The 24,755-nt window shown below is 40.4% G+C and overlaps 3 protein-coding genes across 8 annotated transcripts in view; 2 read left to right on the top strand and 1 right to left on the bottom strand.

Moving 5' to 3' along the window:
* The window catches only part of LOC112643387 (zinc finger protein 85-like), a 56,292-nt gene extending 33,741 nt beyond the window's left edge, over nucleotides 1–22,551 (top strand). Inside the window, 5 exon segments of the mRNA XM_049108353.1 lie at nucleotides 5,867–5,993; nucleotides 6,492–6,587; nucleotides 20,493–21,742; nucleotides 21,744–21,890; nucleotides 21,892–22,551. Coding sequence (XP_048964310.1) covers nucleotides 5,867–5,993; nucleotides 6,492–6,587; nucleotides 20,493–21,742; nucleotides 21,744–21,890; nucleotides 21,892–21,933 — 1,662 coding nt within the window. The 3' untranslated portion in view covers nucleotides 21,934–22,551.
* Nucleotides 1–24,755, bottom strand: part of LOC112643367 (zinc finger protein 420-like) — a 642,213-nt gene that overhangs the window by 105,993 nt on the left and 511,465 nt on the right. The window lies entirely within an intron of this gene.
* The window catches only part of LOC125754834 (zinc finger protein 345-like), a 113,818-nt gene continuing 95,555 nt past the window's right edge, over nucleotides 6,493–24,755 (top strand). The window contains exon 1 of the mRNA XM_049108240.1: nucleotides 6,493–6,587. The gene's annotated coding sequence lies outside the window, so the exon portion shown is untranslated. The remainder of the gene's footprint in view (nucleotides 6,588–24,755) is intronic.

The following is a 24,755-nucleotide window of genomic DNA, read 5'->3' on the forward strand; positions in this document are numbered from 1 at the left end:
TGAGGCATTCCATTACTCATTTTCACAGTTGGAAGGGAAAATTTGCTTTGTTCAGGAGGTTGGCAGATGGAGACCATGGTGGATTTATGTCCAAAGACACTCTATTAACCAGACTAGGCAGGAAGTCCTTCAGGGGAAGGAACATAGGAGTAGTGAGCATTGACATGCAGGGGAAGCAGTGCTTAATCGTTCTTGGTATGATCTGAAGGAGACCTGCTGGCATCAGGGAAGGCCACTTTCTAGAATGGGCAAACTTGATCTTCCAGAATCATCGGGTTCCTTGTTTCCCCCACATCGGAGGTCTGTTGAAATCTCAAGAAGCTACAATGAGTCAATCCTTAAGCTGGAGAGCATAGGGGAGTGAGTTAGACTTATGTAGCCAGGAGTGCTCGGCATAGCTAGAGTCTGAGAAAATCTACATCTGGAAAATAACATAGATATTCTATTAATGCAGTATATATTGAGCTTTTACTCTGTGCACACACATGATATTTTGCTGGGACCTTAGGAACATGTGAGTTAATCCTCATAATACTTTAGTGAACTCTTATAACACTCACAGTTGGTACTAAGTGTTTCATATTTTCCCTGAGAATGTAGATACCGGGCACCGCCTTTCTGTTTCTTTTTCTTCCTTAACATTGGTTGTATAAAATAGGAGCTAAATATTGATTGGAGAAACATACAAAAGCATAAACCAGAACATCTGAAGATGTTCTCATTATTGACTAAGAATCAAATTGGCATAAGATAAACAGGAAAATCAAATTTAAACCATACATATGGATACTCCCCACAGAACGGAGTGTTGCAAAGACTGGCAAAGTAATGGATATATGTCTTTGAGACGAAGGTTGAAGTCTGGGAACTCCAAGGGAAGAAGAAATTCAACTCACAGGGAAGAAGAAAACGAGGAAATATTTGATAAACAAATATTATCTAGGCCACTCAAAACAATAGGCCATAGAGAACTTTTCTCAAACAGGCCTAACTATGTTCCTCCCTGTTTCTCAAACTTAGTTTATATAATAATGTAGTTACATATGGTGATAGCTTTCAGCCTGGGATAGGTTCTCTCTCTAAATTCTTTTTAGTCAGTGAAGGGGATGAAAACGACATTTCCTGAATCTGCCCCATTTTGATTGCTTTTTCAGTCAAAATCATCTTTCTGCCAAAGTGGTCCATCATGGAGCAGTCTGGGCTTGGCCCACACTAAATGGAGGATATTTTGTTGACATAAATAAAGCACACACAGTAAAAAAAAATTTAGTATGAAATCACATGGAATCCTAAACAAGGTTAACATCATCAATTGAGGATGAGAATGTTTGCTGCCCAATACTGAGAGTGAAGGAAATGTTGAGATATTGATCAAATGTTGATTGAAAGTTAGTAATTGGAACCCTCACTAAAATGGAGTCAGGAGGTTTTCAGCAGAGGGAGATCTTAAGCCCTATCACTCATAGTCAATGGCAGTTCCAACAGGAAGGGAAGATCTTGACCTTACACAAGCTTGACCTTGGGAGCGGTTTATACCTACTATTGCAACCAAAGGCAGAGATGCTTTTCTTATCCTTCCCAGGCAACAGCCTCACCAGTGAAAACCCACCGTCCTTCAAATCATTTTACCTGAAATAATTTTTATTCTGTAACAGACTTCTCAACTTAAGCCTTGTCTCCTCAAAGCAAGCACGCCTCTCTTTGTTCCCTGGACTTGCCTGCTTCTCTCTCGGCCTGTGTCTCTGCCTCTGTGTGTGTTTGTGATAAATCAATAAAATATAAAAAAAAAACAAACCATCTTTTGGTGAAAAAATTATAGGCAGTTTTTATTTTTTAAGAAGAATTTATTTATTTATTTACTCATGAGAGACAGAGCGAGAGAGAGAGAGAGAGAGAGAGAGAGATAGAAAGGCAGAGACACAGGCAGAGGGAGAAGCAGGGTCCTGGGATTCAGTCCCGGGTTGGGCTCCCTGGTAAAGGAGGAGCCTGCTTCTGACCCTCTGCCTCTCTGCCTGCTTGTGCTCTGCCTTTCCACTCTCTCTCTCTCTCTCTCAAATAAATAAATAAAATCTTGAAAAAGAAAAAGCAACAGAAGACACAGGAAAAGGTGTGACACCCAACGGTTCTTTAAGGAAGAGATATTTGCATTTGTAAGGGAAAGGTCCTTTCCTAAGAGTATCTCCCTTTGTGTAGCAGGAAGAGGGAGAAGATGTAAATCTTGAGAAACTCTCATCAGTGAAGAAGGCGTGGATTTAAATCTGGTAACCGCACAGCCTTGGTTGCGGTGCTTTGCCGGTCACCTCCCCAGATGTTTCCTGGAGTATCAAAATAGATCATCCCCGGTCGCCTGGGTGGCTCAGCAGTTGGGTGTCTGTCTGCCTTTGGTTCAGGACGTGATCCCAGAGTCCCAGGATCGAGTCCCACATGGGGGTCCCTGCGAGAAGCCTGCTTCTCCCTCTGCCCGTCTCTGCCTCTCTGTGTCTCTCATGAAGAAGTAAATAAAATCTAAAAAAAAAAAAAAAAAAAGTTCTTCCCCCTCGGATTCTGTCAATTGATGGTGGAAACAACAGCGTTGTTTTAAGTCAGTGCTCCAGGTGATTCTAAGTGAGGCCCCAGTTAAGTAGAAAGGCTTCCTTTTAATTTCTGAGAATTGAGAGCAGGCTTCGCCTTAGGAGGGGTGATGGTCTCCACTACCCGAGTCAGGAGGGTTAGGGCCACAGCACACGGGGCCTAGGCTGTAGCTGAATCTGTGAGCATCTGGGGGAGGGGAGGGCCCTGGAAGCAGAGAAGGAAAAATCAGTTCCTGATTTCCAACTGGGAGTTCACAGCTTCTCAACAGCTCCACACCCAAAGGACTAGGAAGTTGGGCTTTTTGTGCATTTCAAAGTCCTGCCTGCAGGGGAGCAGTTTATAGGTGGAGAGACTTGGCTGCCTTTAAAGGTGTGTCCTCCTGATGCAGCTGGGACTCCTCCACGGAGATCTTGTGAGAGAGCTCGCTAGAGGCCGAGGTGGACGGAGCAGAGATGGCGGGGTCTCAGGTAAGCCTTGTGTCCCAGCTTAGAGGCCGCAGTGCCTTTTTGGCCCGAAATTCCCTGCATTTGGAGATTGCAAGTGTTGATTCCTCTAGCTCTGATATTTCTGCCTCGTGGTTTCACTTATTGTTAAACACCTTTTCAAATATAATACCCAAGGTTCGATCTTAGAACACTTCTCCCGCATCACCTTCTTTCCATCTCTCCAACGGGGCTTCCAATAAGCCACCAAAACTGTATTTATTTTTTATTTTTGAAGATTGTATTTGGGGGATGCCTGGGTGGCTCAGCGGTTTAGTACTTGCCTTCGGCCCAGGGCGTGATCCTGGAGACCTGGGATCGAGCCCCGCATCCGGCTCCCTGCATGGAGCCTGCTTCACCCTCTGCCTGTGTCTCTGCCTCTTTCTCTCTCTGTGTCTCTCAGGAATAATAAATAAAATTAAAAAAAAAAAAAAACTTGAGTCATGAGCCCCTTCTGATGGATACCTGTGGGTGTTGTGCTGGGGGTATGATCGCCAACACCTACCTTGGGGGTGTAGAAATAACGGAAATTTCTAAAAGAATTTTCAAAGGTTAAAGTAGACTTACAGGCTCCTGGGAGTCAGGCTAAGATTGCCTTTTGCCCTAGGCAAAGTGTGACCATCAAGATCGTTGAGTCCAGAGAGGAATGTCCCTCTGCCTGATTCAAGGACTTGTCAATGTGCTGGCCCTGGCTCATCATTTGTCCTCAGCTAGCCCTCTGTTCCCCCATCTCTTTAGGCACTGCTACTAGTTTGTTTCCTACAGTTAATGTTACCTTCCTTTCCTTGGCTTGCTCCTCTCTGCCAGACTTCTCCCTATAAAATTCATACTTTCCTTCTTATCTTTCCTAAGGATCTTAGGTTTACTGAAGGATGTGCAGAAACTATCACATTTAAACAGGAAACTTCTGAATTTCTCTGGCTTCTAGTTTCTAATGAGAACAAAAGCAAAAGAATGTCCCCTGATAAATTCTTGAGATGGGCAGAGTGTGAGAGGACTGAAGGAATTCACAACTGCCTTAATGTTAATGCTTTGTTAGAGGCCAAAAGCAACTTTTGTTTGGCAATAGCCAGACCTCCAGGATCCTGTCAGTCTTCGTTAATATATGAAAGTCTCTTTAGAAACTCCCTTTATCTTTGCCCCCATCTTAAAAGTATACAATGCTTGGCTTTTCAAAAGGATACCTCAGGTCTTTCTGCCCTCCTGTGGTCCTGTCCCTATGTGTACATAGAAACAGCTTTTTGCAACAAAAATTGATCAGCATATCTTCTTTTTGATCCTTAGCTCCAGGCCCACATCACATTAGCTTCCAATGGACAGTGAAGGCTCTCACCTTCCTGTAGTGAGATATTTACTTCTGGGAGTGGACCTCCATCTCGTGGGTTTCAATGTTACTCCACACTTAGTTGCATAGTTAGCCTTCTTTTTATTTTATTTATTTTATTTTATTTTATTTTTTATATATTTATTCCTCAGAGAGAGGCAGAGACATAGAGAGAGGTAGAAGCAGGCTGCCTATGGGTAGCCCGATGCTTGACTCCCCCTGGGATCAGGACCTGAGCCAAAGGTTGATGCTCAATCACCTATCCACCCTAGCACCCCTAGAGTTACTTTCTATTTACTTCTTTGTAATAAAACACACACACACAGAGACACAGGAATCATATAATTGACATATTTCACTGTCTTAAAATCCTGAAAGATTATAGAACTACCTATAGAAACTATACCCGTGTGTGGATGTCACAGAAAGGAAACTTGATTTGCTGCCTCACAGATCACTGAGAATAACTTCCTAAGCAGAGACTCACAGAGCAAGGGGGAAAGGTTTCCTGTTGTTTAGGGTTAGGCTGGATATTTAGAAAGAGGGGCCTTGTCATCGTCAGTAGAACTGGGCAGAAACCCCACATGCATCTGAAGACAGCATTTCTACACATACTTGGGTTATATAACTGAGGTTTGTGCTCCTCCTTGCTGGAGACTTTGGTAATAAAATGAGGTAAGAGACATTTTTGGTTACTCCACAGGTTACTGTTTGTTTCAACTGTAGAGGGTGAGTTGGGTTTAGCTCAAATTGGGCTGGTCCAGGCTGTTCCTCAGGGGGATGTAGTTTTGGAATGTTGCTGAGGTCCAGAACCTTGAGGTCAAGAATTCTTGAGAGGTCTTTGGTGCAAAAACGTGTTTGTATTAAAGATGAGGACAGGACCAATCAGTAGAAAGAGTTGCAGCTGCTGCAGCAGCCTGCTGCCTGCTGGCTCCAATTGCCCAGGGATTGTGAGGAGCAACTGATTACACATTCTGCTGTTGGGGCAAGTGCAGAGTAAGGGAGTTCCAAATGGCTTTTCATATGCTCAAAGACACTCAACAGGATACAATGGCCCTGTTATTGTCAAACTAAGGTTGTTTTTCCCTCTAGGAAGGTATTCACCTTGAGAAAGTTGAGGACTTCCTCCAGGAGCTTTATACTCTAACTGACTCAAGTATTTGTCATTGCACTGCATTTTACAGGGCCATTTAATGTCATATACTTTTCTTTCTGCCTTTGTTTCCCATGTGGAGATCAGTCCTTACCTTTTGGTGGATAGTTTCTGTTTCCATCACAGGAGACTCTGCCCATGGGGTGTTTTGCCTCAAGTAAAAGATGTGGTTGAAAGAGAGGTTAGTAAATGTGGGACCAAGGTTGGAGGGTACAAGCTGGTAAACACCTGAAGGTCAGGTCTTGGGGTCTAACTGATGACTCTAACTCCCTCCTTCATCACTTGGGCCGTAATGAACTCTGCCTATGACCACTCGGTAATTGGTATTTATTGCAGCGACTGCTGACATTCAGGGATGTGGCCATAGAATTCTCTCAGGAGGAGTGGACATGCCTGAACCACACTCAGCGGAAACTCTACAGGGATGTGATGTTAGAGAACTACGGACACCTCCTCTTCTTGGGTGAGGATCACTCCTTCCAGATTTTCCATACCACACTCAGGGTATCCTTCCTTCCTTTGAAGACTGTCTGTCTCTTGGAAGATTCCTCTTTGAATGACTGGAATGTGGATCTGGGCAGTAAAGGGAAAAAGTAGTGTTTTATAGACGTAGACAAAAGTCTTCAATTGCTTCCTTTCAGCTTTAATTTCCTCTTCCTCAAGGTAACATCATCACTTCTGTAGATGCGTGGGAATTCTGTACAGTGAGTGGCAGAAAATAGTACACCCCGTAACTTAAACTCCAACTTACAACTTATTCTTCTGTCTAGTACTTGGCTGTGGAGGACAATTCTGAACACTGGACATCTCTCCTGTGTGTTCTAAAGGGGCAGCTGGGCAACAGCCTTCAGGAAATCATTTTCTTGAATCTACAGTGTCTTTTTCTCTTCTCTACTGAGTATGAGCGTGGATTGAAAGTTAGCATCACCAACAATACTCATCCCTTTTCTCTAATAAACAGGTCTCATTGTGTCAAAGCCAGACCTGGTCTCCTTTTTGGAGCAAAAGAAGGAACCTTGGAGTGTGAAGAGAAAGAAGAGAGTAACCATCCATCCAGGTAAGTGGAAATGAATGAGGCAGATGACAGAGGTGCGGTCCACATGTGAAGGGGGAAGAGAGACCTTAAACTGTGGTGGGAGTAGTTCTCCTTGAAAGGATACACTCTTGAGAAACCTAGTTTATATTTTTCTCCCTGTCACAGAGGGACATGTGCTATCCAACATTATCAAGCTCTTAGCTTCTCTAAGGATTCTCCTTCAGCTCCACTGATGGTCCATCACTTCCACAGGGAGGGCCAGGAGACTCCCCTGGGAGTGGGAGGGTCTCCATAATCTGAGAGGTTCTCCATTGCTGTGAGGGTCCTGGGGAAGTCTCCCTGTTTCTCAGGATCCATAGCCTTAGCCCTTTGTAAGTTCTGTTTTGCCTCATGTGAGAAGGATGTCGGGGTAGTGGTGGGCATACTGGGGTTGGTGCAGAAATCCTGGGAACACTGGAGACAGGTACCACGTTTTCTGGCTTATGCATTCCAATGTTATGGAGGCTTTAATCTTGATTGTACAAAATTGACACTCAGTAATTTCATCAGATAACAAAGCACCTCCCTAAAATAAGAAAATCTAATTCTTTATTTCACTTTGGAAGTTAATTTTTTCTTTGTATGAACTGAAATTAGGATATAACAGTGTGTTCCACTACTCAGTGGTGAAATAATGTAACGTATCTGTTTGTATCCTAGAATTCCTACCTAAATTAATGCCATGGGGGAGCTAGAACATTTAGACCTTAGAACTTGAAGCCTATAATAAATTCTCAATTTTTACCTTCTTTCTTAATACTTGCATCATTGTATGAATTGTCTTGTATGACAGGAATTTCTTTTTATTTTGTCAAGTGTGTTTTCACTTTCTTAAGTTACATATGAGATTCATCTGTTATTTATTAGATCAAAAGTTCTGATATGATATGGGCATGTGAGGTAGAGGGATGTCTGGGTAGCCAGTCAGTTGGTCCCAGGTCATGATCCTGGAGTCCTGGGGCTCAGCCCCCCCACCCCCAATGGGATCCCTCCTCAGTGGGGAGTCTGCTTCTTCCTGTGCCTTCCTGGGCTGTGCTCTCTCTCTCTCTCTCTCTCAAATACATGGATAAAGTCTTAAAAAAAAAAAGCAATAAAGTATAATTCATATAATTCCTGTATTTTAAAGAAAGCTTTTGTTCATAAATGTAATTTTACTTCAGTGACAATTAGTTTAAAAAAAGCTCAAATCTCATTGTATATCCTGTACCCTCGCTGGAGAAAAGACTTCTAATTTTTTTTATTTATTTATGATAGTCACAGAGAGAGAGAGAGAGAGGCAGAGACACAGGCAGAGGGAGAAGCAGGCTCCATGCACCGGGAGCCTGATGTGGGATTCGATCCCAGGTCTCCAGGATCACGCCCTGGGCCAAAGGCAGGCGCCAAACCGCTGCGCCACCCAGGGATCCCGAGAAAAGACTTCTAAATGTAGCAACTAGAGCAAGGCTTTTAAGTTGTGTTCAGCACTCAATAGCAGATATTTTATAATAGAAGAAAACCTACTAATGTCTAAAATGCGGCAAAGCCTTTAACTACCACCCTAAGCTTAACAACCTAATGTAAGACATAATGAGGGGATGGCTGACAAATGTTCAATAAAATTTGACAAAAACTTTATGCGAAACTACAAACTTTGTGAACAAAGAGGTACATAGTGGAGAGATGTGCATCGTGGAGCAGAGGGTGCATAGTGAGGGGAAGCCCTTAAATGTAAAGAATGTGCAAGGCATTTAATTCATAACCAGAACTATTCAACATGAGGTAATGCATCCTGTGGAATAACTTAGAGTTGTTAAGAATAGTGTCCACATCTATGCCTGGAACTGCACTCTTATTGAACATCAGTAAGATAACAAAGCATACTGGGCAGAAACCATAGAAATATGGGATCCCTGGGTGGCTGAGCAGTTTAGCACCTGCCTTTGGCCCAGGACATGATCCTGGAGTCCTGGGATCAAGTCCCACATCAGGCTCCCTGAATGGAGCCTGCTTCTCCCTCTGTCTATGCATCTGCCTCTCTCTCTCTCTCTCTCTGTGTCTCTCATGAATAAATAAATAAAATCTTAAAAAAAGAAAAAGAAATGTAAAATTGATGCAAGACCTTTGGTTTTACTACATACTTCAGAAAAGAAACATCTTTATAAAGGATAAAAACACTTAGGACATAAAGAATTGGTAAGTTGTGAGATGGAAAGGAAATCTAAATAACATCAGAATTCACAGAAGAAAGCAGTAAGTCAATATCCCTTTTCAGGCATGATCTGAAATCCAAGTATTTATTATAGAGAAAAATCCAAAGTTAAAACACACAGATCACTCACATCTTAGCCTTGGACAATGCAAGTGTTAGGGGCACCACCTCTTTACAGTTGAAAACCTGTGTGGGTTAGCCCTGGTGGGGCAGCGGTTTAAGCTCTGCCTGCAGCCCAGGGTGTGATCCTGGAGACCCTGGATTGAGTCCCAGGTCAGGCTCTCTGCATGGAGCTTGCTTCTCCCTCTGCCTGTGTCTCTGCCTCTCTCTCTCTCTGCATCTCTATGAATAAATAAATAAATAAATCTTTAAGAAAAGAAAGGAAAAGAAAAGAAAAGCAAACCTGTGTGTATCTTTTGAGTGCCCCAAATTGAAAACCATACCTATTTTCTCATGGAAATAACCTGTTGTTGACCTCAGAAGCCTCACCTGGAACATAAACAGTCAATCATCGCAGTTTTTCGTATGTATTCCTGTATTATATATGGTATTTTTTATAATAATGTTAGCTTGAGAATAGAAAATCTTAAGGTGAAGACAAAACACATTTATAGTACTGTACTGTATTCATGTATTGTTACATATATATGGACCTCCGCTGTTGAAACCCGGTATTCAGCGGTCCTCGGTATCTGTTAATATCCCTGTCAGGATGGAGAGGAGATGGTTGTCTGAAGAGAGATTATTATTTTCGGTGTGTCTCCTGTTTTCTTTTGACCATATTTGACATTTTTGCATGGCAGATGTTAATTTTACTCTGAAATCCTCTCATCCCAAGGCTTTATCGTTTGTGTACATGTAAGATGATTTGGTGGCTGCTGTCTCACAGACATGCAGGGCTCTGGTATGAGGGGGACTTCATTCCTACCTACTTTAACATGGAAGATTAAGGACATTATAATGTACAATTTATGAAGAAAGTCCACATGGAGATGCTGCTTGTGGCTGACCTGTAAGTGATAGAAGTCCCGAGGAAGTAAGTGTCCAGGGCACCTTTCCTTGCATTAAAGTACCACAGAGAAACCCTGAATTTTAACTAGTTTTTCCATTTGCATTTTAAGGAGAATACAGTGGTAGTTTATTAAAAGCTGGATGTATCTTCAGGATAGCAATTGATCCAAGTCAAGAATATTAGTTATGCAGTTGAAATAATGAGATTTTCACAGGTACCTGTGGGACATATATGAAGACATATAAGTCTTCCGTAACCTGTATTTTTTTAAAGATTTTATTTACTTATAAATGAAAGACACAGAGAGGCAGAGACACAGGCAGAGGGAGAAGCAGGCTGCATGCAGGGATCATTTCCTGAGCCGGAGGCAATTGCCCAACCACTGAGCCACCCAGGTGCCTCCCATTACCTGTATCAATGTCTTGTATGAATTTCATAACTAACTTGAAAAAATATTTAAATAAGTTCCAATTTACTTTCATCTGGATTCATTTCATTGTACAACGTGAACAGTGTATTTGGGGAGATCTCAGGAAGCTCAAGGAGAGTATTGAGAGAAGGCAGAGACAGAACTGCGGGAAGCCGAGAAAGACTGTTAGAGTCAAATTCATTTATGAATAAAGATTTGTGTTAAGCACATTGTGTGTGTGTGTGTGTGTGTGTGTGTGTGTGTCTGTCACAATATTGATAATACTGTAAGCGTAGAGCTTTTTTAAAAAATTTTTTTAAATTAATTAATTAATTAATTTGAGAGAGCGACCGAAAGAGCATGAACAGGGAGGAGAGGGAGAAGCAGACTCCCCACTGAGCAGAGAGCCCAAGGTGAGGCTCCATCCTAGGACTCTGGGACCATGACCTGAGCCAAAGGCAGACCCTTAACTGAATGAGCCATCCAGGAACCCCAAATAGAGCATTTGTAGGAATGACTTACCTGTGGATAACTCAGGGATGAGCTGTGACTTAGTTCCTGCAGAGGTTGTCCAATTTATCCCATAACAGAATCACCAGGAGCACTTGTAAATCTTAGATTGCTGTGTCTATCTCCACATTACCATGTCAGTACTTCTAGGGTACATTCCCCAAATTTCCTTTCTTACACTTTCTCAGGTACCTGTCCAGGGAACCCATTCTGAGAACCAATGACTAGAAGCAGATGTCTATAAGATCCCAGATTCCCCCAGGGAACCCCTTGAGGCCAGACCTATGTGGGCACCCAAGAATCAGCTTGACATTTGGGGGATGCTGGGTTCCCACCATGGGCGCTCTCTCTCATGGTGGAACAATTGTAGTTCCAGCTGGCCCCTCATGGTGGATCGCTGTGCTGGCCCCAGGGAAGGTGCATTGTGGTCAGACTGAAATTGTTCCTCTTACCCTTCTAATGTCCCCCTTGTCTCTGTGGTCCAAGGGGTGATTCAGTCTCACTCTTGAGTACTGAGAGTTGCCTAGTGATGTCTATCTCAGAAGTACTGAGGTGGAACTACCTGCTTCACCATGTTGATGATGTCATCCCTCTGTGATAAGTATTTTTTTTTTAATGTCTCCTCAGCTAAAAATAAATGTTTCCCTATGTACATGTATGTATATCTGTGTATGTTTATATGTGTGTGTATAAATATGCACACAAATATAGATTATGCTTATTCTCCATGAAATAGATTATTGAAATCCTGTACATCTAGATCTTCAAATATAAAACTAATAATAGTGACCAAGTCCTTTGGCTTAAAGGTTATTCAATAGGATTTTTATTTTGCCATGCCACGTGTTTGGTTGGTTATCACTACACAGCATTTGTTCCATTTACTTTTTTTCAATTTCACCCTCATGTTTTAGTTCTCTCTCCAGAAAATTCCAGTAGAATATATTCGAGCAATGTTTAGTGTCACCAGGAACATTTGGTTTATTTGTGTTTAATATCTTAATGAAGATATTGGGGTTTGGCTATACTACATTTTTTGTCTTTCCTAATATGCTCCCTGTTTTTTTTATTCCTTTCTTGTGTTCCTGTATGTATTTTAAGAAAATAATTGTACATTTTCTTCTTTTTTTTCTGTGAACAATGTATATCAGTACCTTATTGCTTGAGCTAGAAACTAAAGCATTCTTTGAAAATCTCGTCCTTCCTACATTTAATTTCACCTTGTCAATATATCTATTTTATGACACCTCTCTTTTTACATCTTTTTATTTTTTTGCTTTTAAGAATTTTTAAGGTTTTAATTTTATTTTTATTTATTTTTAATATTAGCAGGTCAACATTTTTAGGACCCCATTTCTGAGCAATTTCTGCCCCTAAACCAAGGCTCGAACTCCCAAATCAAGAGTTGCATGTTCCACAAACTGAGCCAGAGAGTTTCTCCATGTTGAATATTTTTTTGAAGTAAAGTCACACATACAGAACATATGTTAACAGCTCAATTGAATTTCACAAACTAAGCACGTCTCTATAAACTGTTGAGGTCAAGAAACAATATATTTGACCTCAAAAAAAATATTACTTGACCTCTGCAATTCCTTTTATTTCCTTGGTACCTTTCCACAAGGCTCAGCACTCTTTTAACGCGGAAAGCCATAGATCGCTGTCCTCGTTTTTGTACTTTATATAAATGTAATCAGGCAGTGGGAACTCTTGTATTTGGCTGTTTTTCTATCTATACTTGTGAATTGATCTGTATTCCTTCATGTTATTGTGCATCATTCTTTAGAATGGATCCATTCGATTCCATTGTGTGAATATCAATTGATTACATCATTTTATGGCTAATGGAGGGGAATGATTTTCAGTGCAGGACTGTCATGATAGTACTGGCATGTAAAATCTATAATTTATCTTTTAGTGGAACGTGCACACATACCTGCTGGTTATATATGTGAGATCAAATTGTTGGTAAATATGTTTAATCATGCTCAGCTTTAATACCAAATACTACTGAATACTTAGGATTTCATTTATTTATTCATGGAGACATAGAGAAAGGGGCAGGAGACACAGGTAGAGGGAGAAGCAGGTTTTCCCTGGGGAGCCTGAAGCAGGACTTGATCCCAGGACCCCGGGATCACAACCTGAGCCAAAGGCAGAACCTCAACTGCTGATCCACCCAGGCGTCCCCATCCACACACTCTCTAAAACTTAGTAGCTTATGTCATTTTCTCTATCTCTCTTTTTTTAAAGATTTTATTTATTTATTCATGAGAGACAGAGAGAGAGAGAGGCAGAGACACTGGCAGAGGGAGAAGCAGGCTCTATGCAGGGACTCCAATGCAGGAGTCTATCTCCAGACCTTGGGACTCATGCCTAGGCAGGACTCATGCCTAGCCAAAGGCAGGCACTCAACCACCTAGACACCCAGGGGTCCCCCAAGTGGTCATTTTATCTGCTTTTTTGTTACTGTTACTATGGAGTTGGGCATTAACCTTTTGATAATCTTTTTTTCAAAGTATCTGCTGGGTTATTGAGCCTATTTTTTCTGTTTTGGTATTTTTTTCTTTAGGCTATATATATATATATTATGAGAATGAGTCCTTTTTTCCTTCTCTCACTCTATTTCTCTCTCTTGAGCTTATGATGCAGAGAAGTTCTTAATGTAATCCAATTTTTGATTTCAACATTTATGGTTGTTATCATTTATCATTTTTAGAAATTTTCTCATATACTCAGACAACAGAGATAGACCCTTTGTGTTTTTCTGAAAACATCATAATGATCTATATAATATCAATCAGAAACGTATTAAGAGTCATTGTTCTCTAGTTTGTGTAGTGACTGAGGTTTTCTGGTTTTTCCTTTTTTCTCAACATGGCTAACAAATTGAAGTGTATTCTGAAAGTGTTTTATTGTGGTTTCTTTTCATTTGCTTTAATTAGTCATTTCTTCACATGAATTAATAGCACCACACTCTTGGAGCACACTGCCACTGTACTCTTTCTCCATCTTTTCCTGGCTTTGGGTATGTTTAGCAATCTCAGAGAACCACAGAACCAATGTCACTTTGGATCTCAAAGCCTTCAGTGTGCTTCTCTGCTCTGATGAATAATTATTACTATATCCCAAAGCAGAATGGCCACTAGAGGCTTGACAGTAGCAATAATTTACTTGTTATAGTTTGTAGCTGGAATTTTCGCTAACCAAAGCTGTTTTACCTATATCTCTCTCTTTACCTCACTGGAGGTAGGTTAAGTTCTACAGATTTTATTGTCCAATACATGAGTATAGTCAAGTCATGGGACATTGTCTCTAAAGGGGTCCCACCCACAGGTGACAGCCTCTGGGTGAAAATAGTTCTGCCAGGACTTTGCATGCACACATCTTTGATATGTGTCCAGGGCTGTGTCCATTATGGTACCATGCGGGTCTTCCTTATCTTCCAGATCATTAATGTTAACCCTATGGACTCTTTTGGAGGGGGGTTAAAGTAAGAACTTCCAGGTACATTGTTCCAGGTACATTAATTTTGTTCTGTGTGTTACTGCCAAATGTACCACAAAAGAGTATGAAGAAAAAACATTTTGGATAGGGTTGTGATATCTTGGGCAGGCCGGGTGACCCAGCGCTTTAGTGCCTGCCTTTGGCCCAGGGTGTGATCCTGGAGTCCTGAGATCGAGTCCCACGTCCGGCTCCCTCCTGGAGCCTGCTTCTCCCTCTGCCTGTGTCTCTGTCTCTCTCTCTCTCTCTCTCTGTGTCTCTCATGAATAAAAAAATAAAATCTTAAAAAAAAAAAAAAGGTTGTGATATCTTATCAAAATAATACATTGGCTTTATGGACCATTGTTGTTATTCCTTGATACCGTGTTGTGAGCTTGTGATCTGGACCAGCAATTCCATGATTTTCATCCACTCCAGGCACAAGCAGTAGGTCAGGTGTATTCATAATAAGATCAACATTTCCGCCCAATCTTCACCTCATTTCAGAGCCACCCAAAGAACGTTTGTCCTTGTGATTACCTGTTTCATTTTACCCTGTCTCATCCATCTTTTAGTCTATATTGTTGGGTTTCTTTTTTAATTTAATTTTTTTATTTTTAAATATTTTATTTATTTATTCATGACAGACACACACTTTTTAAGGGAGAGAGAGAAGCAGAGGCAGAGGCAGAGGGAGAAGCAGGCTCCATTTTGGTAGCCCGCCATGGGACTTGCATCCTGTGTTTCCAGGATCCAGCCCTCGGCTGTAGGCAGCGCTAAACCGCTGAGACACCCGGGTTGCTCTGTTCATTTTTTTTTTGTTTTAAGATTTAATATATTTATTTGACAGAGAGCACAAGCAAGAGGAGCAGCAGAGGGACAGTTAGAAGCCGGCTCTCCTAGCAGGGAGCCTAACATGGGGCTAATTCCCAGAACACTGGGTCACAACCTCAGCTAAGGCTTAACCACTGAGCCACCCAAGCGCCCTTATGTTGTTCTTTATGATATTTCTTGTTGATGAGTGGTGAACATCTCTGCCCTAAATCCTATGTGTTTCCCAATTCTCAGCCATTTTCTTGTAATGAGGCATGATTCCACTGTTTCCAGGACCTGTTCTGCCTGGGTTAGAAGTACAAGATCTGTCATCAACTACAATGTAAATTCATATGCTTCTGAACAGTTTAGGTGTTTCTTCACACATCTCCCTTGCAAGTTCACTACAGAAGTTTAAGGTAGACCTTCATGAGTACTGGGATTTTTCAGTGTGGTTGAATGCAAGCCCCACAGGAACAGGGCAGAAGTGAATGTTATAAGTCACCCAATTCTTCTGCATTGTATCCTGCCAGTGATAGCCTTGATAAATATCTCCTGATGTAAACTGCTTTTTAAAAAGTTCCAAGGCTTTATTTGTTTTTACAGAGAGAGTGTATGTGGATGGGGTGGGAGGGAGAGGGAGGGAATCTCAAGTAGACTTCATGCTGAGCACCGAGTCCAGAGTCTGTTGAGGAACCTGAACCCACAACCCCTGAGATCATGACATGAGCCAAAATCAAGAGTCAGACACTGAACTGACTGAGCCACGCAGGCAACCGACATTGAATAGATTTTATCCAGATCCTGTGTCAGGCTAATGAGTGTTTGATGAGGTGGTGCACATCTGGGAAAATTAGTCAGGAGACATACTGGGGTCAGACTGAGTGGAGGATAGTGTTGGGAAACGATTCTATGGGTTTAAGTTACTCTGTATGTTAAGGATAGAGGCACTGAAAGTGTTTATCCTTAATTGGCTTTCCGCTGCTGTGCGAATATTAAAATGCTTTGAAATATAGTGACAATATCTTACCCTTAGGTGGAGGACAGATTTGTTAACTGTAGAGGAAAACGGATATCGTCTTCTATGGCAAAGGTTCAGGAAGATATGCTCTCTGCTCCTTCAAGATATTGGGATTCCCTGTGCTCAGGGTCTCATAGATGCGACACAAACCCACTGCATATGCAGCATCTATATGTGTGAAATGGGGATTTGGAGCTGGCAAGTGAAATTAGTGTGATCAAGAAATTTGTTCTGTTTCATGTGTCATGAACCCTAAGATCCTTGGACTTGAATCTGAGAGTCCTCTGTCTTCTGCTAGCATTGGAAAATTGTTATAGGTAAGCTTGTTCCACTATAGAATATGTGGAACATGGAATTTTTATACTTCTTGGGATTATCCATGGGTTTATTTTAAAATGAAGTTGATGGGCACCTGGGTGGCTCAGTCACTGAGCCTCTGCCTTCGGCTTAGGTTGTGATCCCAGGTTCTGGGATCGATCCCCCGCAGGGAGCCTGCTTCTCCCTCAGCCTTTCTCTCTGACTCTCTCTGTGTGTCTCTCATGAATAAATAAACAAGATCTTAAAAAATAAAAACATGAAATTGATATTTATGCGTCTGTTTCTCCTTTTAATTTATTTGTTCACTTGTTTTTTAGCCTCCACCTATAAGTGAAATCATGTGTTATTTGCTTTTATTTGCCTGACTTATCAGCACAGTACTTTCTAGGTATTTACAGGTGTCCAGCACAATACTTCCTAGGTCTATTTTCATGGTCCTCAATGGCAAGAAACCACAAAAAAGGCAGAAACAGACCCACTCCAAAAATAAAACAGAACTGCTGCTTTCTGGAGTGGAATGGAGAGGGATGATGGGCCAACTGGGTAAAGGGGAATGGAAGGTATAGGCTTTCAGTTATAGAATAGATAAATCATGAGGCTGAAGGATATAGCAGAGGGGATATGGTCAGTGGTATTGTAATCTGGTTCTATGGTGCTAGGTACTGGCTACACTTGCATGGAAAAACATTTAAGTTGCAAATGGATGTCAAAAGAAAGCCAGAGTAGCAACACCTGGCTATCAAACAAGCTAGAGTATTTTTTTCTTGTACGATGTTTATCGTGCTTTGGTACCAGGGTAATGCTGGGCCTCATAGGATGATGTTGAATATGTTCTGTCCATTCCACTATTTGTAAGATTTTGATGGATTGTCATTAATTATTATTTTAATGTTCGGTAGAGCTGACCAGCGAAGGTATGTGCTCCTGGGCTTTTCTGTGCTGGGAATTGTTTTTATTCTACATTCAACTTTCATTCTTGTTATTGGTCTGTGAAGATCTACTTGTTGGGTTTAAGATTTATATTTCAATCTTGTTTGTTTTATATACATAGGGGAATTATCTGGGATTTTTCTAAGTTATTTGTTAGTTTATACTTGTTCATGGCAATCTGTTATCACAGTATGTATTTCTGTAGTTATCTGTTGTGTTTTCTGTCCCATTTCTTGTTTTAATTTTTTAGACTTCTCTCCTTTTTTCTTAGTTAATGTAGTTAAATTTTTTATTATTTTTTGGAAAATCTGGGCATTGACGTCAATGTTAAGTTACTGTTTATTATGGTCCCTACCTCTAATTTTTCTTTGTTAGTTTCTTTCTCTACTTGATCACAGGTAAGTTTCTTCTTTCTCTAGTTCCTTGTCTTGTAACGTTCAGAAGAAAAGTTGGGGGTGTCTAGGTGGCTCACTCGGTTTCGCATCTGACTCTTAATCTCAGTTTAGGTCTCGATCTCAGGGTCTTGGGTTCAGGACCCAGTTAGCCAGTTAGGCTTCATGTTAGGTATGGAACCTACTATGATAAAGAAATGAATAAATAAAAGAAAGGGGGAAAAAGTTGAAACTGCAACTTAATTCAGGCATTTATAGCATTAAAAAAATTGAAAATGGAGTGTGTCATAGAAAAAATTACTAGAAATAAACAATACCAGTGATAACCAACAAAACAACAAAACAATAAGGATTCTTCAGGGTTTTTTATGGATGTCATCTGTAAAGAGATAAACTTGCATTTTCTTTTCCCATTTGGATTCATTTAAGGTTTTTTTTTTCTCCCATTCAGACTAGAATATCCAGTACTATGTTGAATAGAAGTGAAATCCCTTTGTTATGATCATACAGAAGAAGCTTACAGTTTTTTTTTTTACTATTGAATATGTTAGATTTCAGGGCAGCCCTGGTGGCGCAGCGGTTTAGCGCCACCTACAACCCAGGGTGTGATCCTGGAGACCCTGGATCGAGTCCCACATCAGGCTCTCTGCATGGAGCCTGCTTCTCCCTCTGCCTGTGTCTCTGCTTCTCTCTCTTTCTGTTTCTATGAATAAATAAAATCTTTAAAAAAAAAAAAAAAAAAGAATATGTTAGATTTCAGGTTTTCATAGCTATATGGCCTTTATTAAGTTGAGGTAGTTTGCTTCTATTCCTACTTTATTGAGTGTTTTTAATAATGAAACATTGTCCAGTATGCTCATATTCTTGTTCTGCAGCAATATGATTGCCATTTTTGATCTTCATTCTGTTAATGTGGAGCCTTTACCTTATAATTTTCCATATGTGAAAACACCCTTGAATTCCAGGAAGAATTGCCTTTAATTGTGTTGTAAAACGTGCTTTTGATTCAGTGTGCTAGTTTGCTTTTTTTATTGTGGACTTTGTATAACTGCGCCTCACAGGTAGTAGTTGTAATCTTCTTTACTTGTACAGTCTTGCTTTGCCTTTGACAACCTGGTAACACTTGAGTCACAGAGACAATTTTGATAATTTCCCTTCTCTTCACTCCCTGAAAATGTTGGAAGAGATTTGAAATACTTTTCCATGGGACTCCGGGGTGGCTCAGCAGTTGCGCGTCTGCCTTTGGCTCAGGGCGTGATCCCAGAGTCTCTGGATCGAGTCCCACATCAGGCTTTGTGCATGGAGCCTGCTTCTCCCTCTGCCTGTGTCTCTGCCTCTCTCTCTGTGTGTCTCTCATGAATAAATGAGTAAAATCTTTTTTTTTTTTTAAGTTTTTATTTATTCATGATCGACATAGAGAGAGAGACAGGCAGAGGGAGAAGCAGGCTCCATGCCGGGAGCCTGATGCAGAACTCGATCCCGGGACTCCAGGATTGCGCCCTGGGCCAAAGGCAGGCGCTAAACCTGAGCCACCCAGGGATCCCCGAATAAAATCTTCAAAGAAAAAAAAAATGTCCTTTCACATTAAATCTCTGAATTATCTAGTGAATTCATTTGGAATAAGACTTTTCTTTTCTTTTTCTTTCTTTTTTTTTTTTTTTTTTGAATAAGTCTTTTCTTTGTTGGGACGTTTTAAATTACTTTTTCCATCTACTTAGTAGTTGTAGATCAGTTGTGACATTTTAAATATTTCTTCAGGAAATATTTATTGGAATCCTGAAATCTAGGTAGCTTACATCTTTTTTGAAATTTATACACATTTTTCATATCTCTTTTTTGGCATATAGTTATCCATTGTCAATTCTTTTTATTTGTGTTTTTATGGTCAGTTAATACTGTCTGCTGTCACTTCACTTCTAGATTTTAATTGGCCTTTTTTTTTTCATTCTTACTTGATTTTGTTAAACATCTGTCAATTTTGTTGATCTTTCCTGAAAACCAACTCTTCATGTTGTTGATAATTCTCCCCCCCCTTTTTTTAATTTTTATTTATTTATTCATGAGAGAGAGTGGCAGACAGAGGCCAGGGAGAAGCAGGCTCCATTCCATGCAGAGAGCCAGAAGTGGGACTTAATTCTGAGTCCAGGACCACACCCTGGGCTGAAGGCGGCGCCAAACCACTGAGCCACGCAGGCTGCCCGATATTTTCCTATTTTTGCTAATTCCTCTTTGGTTCTTTTTTGTTTATGTTTAAATTTCCTCCCATTGCACTTTGGACTCACGGGACTTTCCTGATTTTTTTGAGTTTTAAGAAAGTAATTTGTACTATAGCATGACAGTACTACAGTGCTACTACTATAGCTGTAGTACTACAGCTATCTATTAGGCTATTGGTCAGTACATTCTGTGTTAGTTTATGTGTCTATTGAGGAATAAAGTCCTGATGAGGGGATCCCTGGGTGGCGCAGCGGTTTGGCGCCTGCCTTTGGCCCAGGGCGCCATCCTGGAGACCCGGGATCGAATCCCACATCAGGCTTCTGGTGCATGGAGCCTGCTTCTCCCTCTGCCTGTGTCTCTGCCTCTCTCTCTTTCTCTCTCTGTGACTATCATAAATAAATAAACATTTAAAAAATAAATAAATAAACTGAGCCATACAAAAAAAAAAAAAAAAAAGTCCTGATGATTCCTTCTGAGCCATCTTGCTGATTTTCTATGACTGGTTTTTAGGTTATCTATTAGTGGTTGTCAGCATATTCATCTGAGAGTAGTGAGTGGAATAATTTTACATTTCTCTTTCTTGATTTCTTTCAGCCGTATCTTCACGTGACACCCAGAGCTTGCTGTCAAAGCCAAGTATCGAAGCTTCCTTCCAAAGAGTGTCAATGGGTAGATTAAAAAATAATACCATTGAGAATTTACACTTCATGACAGACTGGGACAATGATGGAGAGAGTGAAGGGCATCAAAGACATCATGAAGGACACAACCAAACTGAGACATCTGCCCATAATAAGAATCTCCCTGCCCAAAATGGTGAAGGATATAAAACATTTTCAGTAACCTCCCTTTTTAAGTCTGCTACTTCCACAAAGCAGTGCATTTCTGAAAACAAAAGCTCAAATCATATATTCAAACTTACATATTTAGGGAAAGCCGACAGTTTGGACAATCTGGGAAGTTACCTAGTCCATGCTGAAAATAATTATTTGAACCCTTGTGAAAAAAGAATTGGATTTTCTATTCAGTCAAATATTTCTAAAAATCAGAGATTTGTAAATGAAGAACAAAGTGCTAAACAGGATCCATTTGAGAGGTGTTTCACTAAGGAGTCGACCCTACAAAATTACAAGAGCGTGTTCAATGGAGACAGAGTTGCTGAATGCAGTGAATCTGAGAAAACATTTAACCAGGGCTCCAATGTTAGTCGATGTGTGAGGACTCAGCTTCTAGGGAACCATCATGAGTGTAGTAAATGTGGGGAAGTCTTTTATCAAAACTCTAACCTTAGTACACATAATAGTATGAATATAGGAGAGAATCCTAAAAATGAATGTGAGAATGCTCTTAACAAGTCCTCCAATGTTGATGATCAACAGAGAATTCATGTGGGAAAAAACCCATTCAGGTGTAATCAACCTGGGAAAATGTTTTGTCAAGCACCAAGGCTAAGTATACATAAGACAGTCCATACTGGAGAGAAAAGTGACATTTGTAAGGAATGTGGCAAAGATTTTGACTTGGACTCAGTACTACCTCAATGTCACGACATGCGTACTGGAGAGAAACCGTACAAATGTGAAGAATGTGGCAAGGCCTTTACACAGCACTCAACCCTTACTCAACATCACACAATTCATACTGGCGAGAAACCACACAAAGTTGAGGAATATGGCAAGACCTTTAAGAGGTGTTCATATCTTACTCGACATCACAGAATTCACACTGGTGAGAAACCTCACAAATGTGAGGAATGTGGCAAGAGCTTTACTAGGCATTCATATCTTAAACAACATCATAGAATTCATACTGGAGAGAAACCTTTCAAATGTGAGGAATGTGGCAAAGGCCTTTAACCAGAACTCAAGTCTTACTCGACATCATAGACTTCATACTGGAGAGAAGCCTTACCAATGTAAAGAATGTGGTCGAGCCTTTACCCAGCACTCACACCTTACTAGTCATCACAGAATTCACACTAGAGAAAAACCTTAACAAATGTAAAGAATGCGGTGAGGCCTTTAATCACTGTTGAGCCTTTATTCATTATCAAAGAAGTCCCACTAGAGCAAGGCTTCAACGTTTAAGGATTGTGAGAGAATGTTTAAGTTCTTTTAAGCAACAAGAAACTTGACTTGAATGGAAAATGATCAATATTCTTTTCTTTTAGAGCAATTTATCCCTACCTTAAGACAGATTGTCCTACATCTAAAACTTTATACAACGAAATTATATAAAATATTCCTTGATTTTACAATGATAAATGAAAAACTTAAAAATTCTTCAATGTAACTGTGGAGGCGGAGAAAATGAGGCCATTCCACCTTAACTTCAGAATTAGCCCAAGTACAGCCATCTCAGGCCCCTGTGATAAGAGCTGAACTTTACCTTACTTCGGTTACAGGAAAAAACAGCTTACAGCTTAACGCCCTAGAAAGTCCCATATCAGAATGAGAACAGAGCTTAATGCCCTTGAAAGTCCCATATCAGAATGTAAACAGAACTTGAGAAATTCCTCCATCCCTTCTGGAGGTCGCCTAGACCAGGCCATATAACTAATCTGGAACCCACCTCGGGGTCCAAGTCCCTGCCTCGCTGTTTCGGGTACACTTGGACCCAAGCTCAAGCTTGTAAATAAACCCTCATGTGTTTGCATCAGTGTCGGCTCCTTTGTGGTTTCTCAGATACGTAATCTAGGGCACAACACTAACAAGGAATGCAAGGATTTTTATGTTCTTTTATTGTTGTTGTCAACTCTGAGAGCAAAATAATTCCTGGAATGTAACAATAAGAGCTGAATAATCACAGCATTAATGGAAAAGATTAGTTACATAGAACCACTTTTTCCCTTCATTCTATCTCCTCTTGATGTTGATCAAACTGTACCATTGGCCATTCAGTTTTGTTTTGTTTTTTAAAGCCATATGCTTTTGCAGAGACACAGTTATCTAGGTGTCCAATAAAGAACGGGGAAGAGAAAAGTGAAAGAACAATGGAAACCCCTTCTTGGTCTGGAGGAGCAGAGTTGTAACGTAGAAGGTTCCCTTTCTAGTAGACACCTCCTGTCTGGTGCTGGAACCGATCAGTTGTATCTTTCTCCTCCATTTCCAGCTGTTCAAGTGTGTGTCTTATTCCTTTATTGGATGCCCATCAATCATGTAACCTATTGCATTGACAAACCTTGTTCACAATAGTTTTTCATTAGTTTATTACATGCGGTATACGCTTCTTCATCTTTAAGTGCGCGACAACAATCCTGCCCCATCACCGAAGAATTAATATGATCATTGTTCTCAGTCTTGACTTCTATCTTTATTTTATAATATTTTATTGGATTCCAACATATAGCATTAACACCCAGTGCTCATCCTATCAAGTGCTCCCCTCAGTGCCCGTCCCCCAGTCACCCCTCAGTTTTGACTCCTTTGGGTTTTCCTTCAGCCATTGAGAGTGCCAGCATCTCCTAGCTACCTCTTCTCAGAGGTACCAGGTCCCCAACGACAGTACACAAGTAGCACCAAGAGTGTCAGTAGAAGCAACTATGGGAGGATTTGTAAGTACTGCTCAACTCTTACTCCACATTAGGTAATTCATATCAGAGAAATGAAATATGTGTAAAGAATGTGGCAAGGCCTTTCAACAAGAGAAAACCATGATTACTGATCAGAAAATGTATAGTGGAGAGGATTTTACAAGTATGAAAGATTTGGCAAGCCCACTAACCAGTATTCAAGCCTTACCATCTTAGGAAAATCATTACAAGGTCATTACATCTAGATAAACCTCTAGACTTACTCAACATCATAGCTATCATACAGAATAGAAACCATAAAGTGTAAAAGTTGTAGTTCCTTTAACTGGAATTCAGTCCTGAATCAGTATCCCAAAATGCATACTAGATTCAAAACCTACAATCAAATGAATGAGGAAAGACCTTGTTTTTATATACTTTAGAAAACATCAGAGATTACAGAAAGTAAGTTGAAAGACATAAATATTTAGAAATGTACTTATTGAACATCAAATGTCAATAAATGTCACAAATCAATACAAAGCGGTATATCAGTTACCCTTTTTAGACAGTACTCTATATCAAATACAAGTAGGGCAGTCCCGGTGGCAGGGCGGTTTAGCGTAGCCTGCAGCCTGGGGAGTGATCCTAGAGATCCGGTATCGAGTCCTACGTCAGGCTTCCTGCATGGAGCCTGCTTCTTCCTCTGCGTGAGTCTCTGCCTCTTGCTCGGTCTCTCTGAATAAATAAATAAATAAATAATAAATAAATAAATCTTTTTCAAAAAATACAAGGAAGAGTACAAAGTTAACATGAAAATGATGTATTATGCTTCAAAAGATACAAGGGATGGATTTTTGCAAAGGTATAATTTCAATGTGCTTGTTTTATACTGACCGTATGTGAGATTGGTGACTAGTCATATTAATGCATTTTTTTTTTAGAAGATTCACAGATGCCTAGTTGGTATATGAAATTATATGGCTGACTGTTGCTACATCAAAGATGAGATGCCCTTATTCCTTAGGTGGGTCTCATGCAGACCTCATTTCCCATTGAAATGAACAACATGATTTAGAATATATGAAGAAGATCTAAATGGAGATGCTGTTCATGGTTATAACATTAAGTTACCATGAAATAAGTTTTCAGAATATCATTCTCCATTCATTAAAAGTAAAAAACTTTGTGGATAGTTTATTTTATTTTATTTTTTTAATTTTTATTTATTTATGATAGTCACACACAGAGAGAGAGAGAGAGAGAGAGAGAGGCAGAGACACAGGCAGAGGGAGAAGCAGGCTCCATGCACCGGGAGCCCGACGTGGGATTCGATCCTGAGTCTC

This window comes from Canis lupus, chromosome 1 (genome assembly GCF_003254725.2).
Source record: "Canis lupus dingo isolate Sandy chromosome 1, ASM325472v2, whole genome shotgun sequence".
Classification (NCBI taxonomy): domain Eukaryota; kingdom Metazoa; phylum Chordata; class Mammalia; order Carnivora; family Canidae; genus Canis; species Canis lupus.